The sequence below is a fragment of the Cariama cristata genome, unplaced genomic scaffold, assembly GCF_000690535.1.
Source record: "Cariama cristata isolate BGI_N322 unplaced genomic scaffold, ASM69053v1 scaffold21438, whole genome shotgun sequence".
In the NCBI taxonomy this organism is placed as follows: domain Eukaryota; kingdom Metazoa; phylum Chordata; class Aves; order Cariamiformes; family Cariamidae; genus Cariama; species Cariama cristata.
The window spans coordinates 1,104-5,524 of record NW_009633167.1 but is presented as its reverse complement, the minus strand read 5'-3'; the positions used below and the strand labels follow the sequence as shown (position 1 = coordinate 5,524).

Here is a 4,421-nt window from a genome sequence, read left to right as displayed (position 1 = left end):
CCCCATGGACAGACCTCACAGCACGCATGCAAAAGCACTTTAAAGCACAAATTAGCGCAATCACTTATTACAAACCGCTGTGTTGTGAAGGCTCAGGTACCTCCAGGCAGGTCATTCCCTAAATCGCCACCTCTGCTCCTTCCCCATAAATGCCAGTATCCCATTAGCAGTGCCATGCTGGACCCCAACTCCAGCCCGCTGGTGGCATCTCAGCCTGGTCCAGCCAGCCCTTGTGCCCCGCTTGGGCTGCCCATCCCATGACTACCGTCCTTGGCCACCGTTTCCCCCAGCTCTTCTCTATCCAGTCTGCCCAGCTCATGCCCCTTCCAGTCTGAGATGCCTGGCCATGCAGCCTGTTGTGGGGACATGAGGACATCGGTCTGTGCCCTGGTGGCATATTGGCCAACGGACCTGAAAGCAAACTGGCACGTGCTGGGGTCCCAACTGGTTCCGTTCCCCTAACGTTGTAGGCAAAGGATGGGCAAGGGAGGTAAAGCCAAGGACAAAGACAGACAATGGAGCCCAGCCTCAGTTTCCCTGCTCAGGTCTTCACCCAACTCCTGCAGCCTTCACAGGGAGGGCAGCAGGAGCTCCAGCAGGCCAAGTCCCCACCGTGCAGCACCCCTGTATGTCCCCCCACCTTCACACACCTACAAAGACACATGCACACAGACACGCACCCACACACATGCTCTATCTACGTTGCTTCATCGCCTTGACGAGCTCCTCCAGCTTCAGGGCAAGGTGCAGGTCGCCTTTCACCTGCAGCCTCCCGCTCATGTAGGCACTCAAGGGGCGCAGGTCACCCAAAAAGAGGTCTTGCAGGTCTTTCTCCGCCACCTCCAGAATGACGTCGGGGCTGCCCTCAGGCATGCCACGGCCAGCTCGCCCACTGCCTGTAGGACACGATGGGTGGGAGAGGGAGAAACAGTGGGCTTCAGGATCTGGCCTTACCTGCCGGTGTTTCCCTCCACCATTTCATAAGGATTGCGTTGAGCCAGATGACAGACAAGGGCCTGGCCGGGGGATTTTGGAGACAGGAGTCCTTACTCCTCATGGAGGTAAGTTTCTCTTGTGTTGCTCCACCAATGTCCTGTTACAGTGGTCCTTTTCCAAGCCCTATTCTACTTTTGCCACAGCCACCAGGAAAACCATCAGCAACCATGGGGGAGAAGGATTAGGATACTGGGAGGACATCTTCCAGCGTGGCAGTGGCCCAAAGCACTGCCCACACATGTCCCTCCATCACTACCTCCTTGGGCTAGTGGCATACAAGAGCCAACAAACCCTGAGGTCTCTGAGACATCCCGCTTGGCCAGGAGATCTGGCTGCCAATTTTCCATTAATACTCTCTTTCTGAAGGAAAATTCATTATTTTAACCCAAAACAAATTATATTTTGGACTTCAGGGAGCATGGACTCAAGGCCACAGTCGCCAAACTGCAGTGCTCAGCTGGTGGACTCTGGGGTGCCTTTCATGGAGCTACCAAAGAGGCTTGGTTTGGAAGTCCCTACCACCAAGTTCGGTGGGGTTTGCAGCACGCAAAAGGGGCACAGGCACCAAACACCCTCCCACCTCCGACACAAGAACCCCAAAGAGCAGTGACCTGAGGAGAGGTCTATGAAGTAGGTGCTCTGGGTGCCGTTGGGCAGGATGATGTTGACCTGGTAGGATGCTCCCACTTGGCCGACCAGGGCCTCGGAGAGGACAGGCTCCACTGCTGAGAGCAGCTCATCTGCGCTGGGCTTCCTCCAGGTGCTACTGATGGTGGTGAGGAGAGGAGCGGGGGGAGGTTCCACCTCGTTCACCGTCTCCACGCTGTCTGCTGGGGAGAATGGGACAGAATGGGGTTGAGGGGACACCTTCGGGTGCTGAGCTTTGCTAGTCTGCATGGACTCACCAGAAAAGGTCTCCAGAGCAAAGAAACACACTTATCCAGCAAGTTTCCAGCTAAGCAAGAAAAGGACAACTGGTTTTGCCAGTTCCTACTGCCTGCTCCTCTGTCTGCCATGGGTTGCTCTTCCCCTACTACCAGGGGGTGGAAAATTACCCTTGCAAGAAATAGCAGGGCCCAAATTTGTGCAAGGTTTCTGGAAAAAACCCCACGTTGCCCTCAGATGTGACTCTCTCGACAAGCTCAGGCTTGCGTTTGCCTGATGGAAATGCTGAGATCTGAGTTGGTCTCGAGCCCGGGCTCCTGCAGATCTGCTCCTGCCCTCCCCAGTCCCATCTCCAACGTCTTGTTAGAAAGGTTGTGACATGCCACGTGCTGTATGGAGCTGTGCCCGAAGCGGTCCTCTCTCCTCCCCCCTACCAGCTTGTTTGTGCTGCTCTTGTAGGAGAGTGATATCTCCCAGACTTTGACTCCTCTGTCAAACAGCCGATGGACACAAAGGTCATCGGGCAGGAGGGACATCCCCCAGCAGAGAAACGGTGGCTCTGGGTTGCTTACCTGCCTCCGGAGCGTCGGTCCCACTGCCTGCCAGAGCCAGGGTGCTGCTGAAGAAATGGGCAGCCAGCTGCTGAATGGTGCCATCCAGTCCCTCCAGCCCAGGCACGGGTGGCACGGTGCCCAGAGGGCCCACCAGGTTCTCCCGGGGTGGCTGCAGCACAGCCTCCATGCTCAGCTCCACCCGGTCCACCTCCAGGCCCCAGGATTTGGTCATGTCGTTGATTTCCAGCTGCAGAGCCGGGAAGAAAGGGAGAGGTGTTGGCAGCCCAGGTAGAGCTGGATATGGCCATGGAGACCACCCACCATAGCACCCCCAACCATGGGCATCCCATAGCTCATACTTCTGCTACCCACCAGCTTTAGATCTGGAGTGTTGGACCAGGCTCAACAGTCCACCTCCTCCAAGCTGTCCACTCTCACGTACAACCCTGCTCCCCCAGTTGCTGTCCCGGCTTGGAGGAGGTCGGGACAGGGAGGACAGCTCTGTCTCGTGCCCCTTTCCATGGCTCCTTCCCAGGCTGGCCTCTTTCCTTGCTCCCCCCTGGGTCACATGTCCTGGTGTGATGCTGCACCAGGCAGCATCTCTGGCTTCTAAATCACCCCAGAGATTCCAGTATATCCCCCCAGCCTCCTTTTATATCATCCCTTGTAGACATTCAACCCACAAGATCTTGCCCTGGCCCAGGCTGGCTGCAGGCACTACCCATTGCCCCTCTGCCCCTGCCCTGTTCTGCTTCTCTCCCCAAAAGCCCTTTCCAGTTTGCAGCCCCCTCCAGACATTTTCCTGGTGCCCAAGGGTTTGGGGAGCCTGGGGGGCTCTGCAGGGGGCTGGGGTAGTCCTCACCAGCAGCTGCTCCCCGATCCTCAGCTTCTCCACCTGGATCTCACGGAGGCTTTTCTTCACCAAGGTCTTGGTCATGGCGTTCTGCGCCGTCATCCGGGTGGCCGCGATGAGGTCCTTCACCATCATGACTGACAACACGGGGTCCCACACCCGGAATTGGACGTCGGCGCCCATGGAGATGACCGCCCCATCCTTGGAAGTCAGCTGGGACAGAGGGGAGTCAGGATCTCTTCCTCTCTCCTGCCCATGGCCCAACCCTTGTGCCTGGGAGCAAAGGCATTCCCTCTTTCCCAGCTGGCAAACAGCTCCAGATCTCTTTATTAAGCAGGTTATCAGAAACAAAATCAACCCAAATAATTAAGTTTGGGCTAGTCTGAATGGTGAGGACAGTTTCCAGCACAGGGCGGTTACTGAAAGACAGCTGGGAAGGGTAGGGATTGATGTTTTTGAGATGCTTCCATTGAGCAACGTGTGCAAAGTCAAGAGGAGCATTTCAATGGCAGGCAGGTGAGGGCTCTGGCTTCACAGCACCAGCCACAACCCCCCTTGCCTCGCCATGGTGATGGAGGAACTGAAAGTTGGGTCCCTGCATAGCACCAAGGGTCAGACCATCCCAAAATCCGCCTGCTCTAGGTATTTTAGAGATGTCTCTCCATCCTGCCCTGATGCCCAAGGCAGCTCACCTTGCAGGGGGGCACATTGAAGGCCCTCGTCCTCAGATCCACTCGCTGCCAGTTATCGATGAAGGGCAGCAGCAGGACCACGCCGGGTCCCTGCGGTGCCCGGATGCGGCCCAGGCGGAAGATGATCATTCGCTCGTAGGCGGGCACGATCTGGAACGGGAAAGTTTAGACCAGGGCAGAAGCAAAACCCTGGGTCCTGCAGTGCCAAGAGCAATGGGACCAGGGGCAGCCGGGAACGGTTCCCCCCATGGAGGATGGGTTGTCATCCCACTCCTCACCTGCTTTCCTCTCTTACCTTCAAGGCAAACCATCCTGAGATGGGGAAGGTGACAACCATCAACAAGAAGACCAAGGAGGTGATAATCCCATGGCAGATCCAGGACAGCCAACCCTGGGAGGAATCTGCAGGGGGGACGAAAGGGGGATGTATCTGCTCCAAAA

At 56.8% G+C, this 4,421-nt stretch overlaps 1 protein-coding gene across 1 annotated transcript in view; it reads right to left on the bottom strand.

The window, feature by feature from the left end:
- Window positions 1-642: 642 nt before the first annotated feature.
- The window catches only part of STOML1 (stomatin (EPB72)-like 1), a 4,102-nt gene continuing 323 nt past the window's right edge, over window positions 643-4,421 (bottom strand). The window contains exons 2-8 of the mRNA XM_009706664.1: window positions 4,276-4,382; window positions 3,981-4,130; window positions 3,298-3,501; window positions 2,454-2,682; window positions 1,608-1,823; window positions 702-896; window positions 643-650 (exon numbers count right to left, since the gene is read on the bottom strand). Of these exons, the coding sequence (XP_009704966.1) occupies window positions 643-650; window positions 702-896; window positions 1,608-1,823; window positions 2,454-2,682; window positions 3,298-3,501; window positions 3,981-4,130; window positions 4,276-4,382 (1,109 nt within the window). The remainder of the gene's footprint in view (window positions 651-701; window positions 897-1,607; window positions 1,824-2,453; window positions 2,683-3,297; window positions 3,502-3,980; window positions 4,131-4,275; window positions 4,383-4,421) is intronic.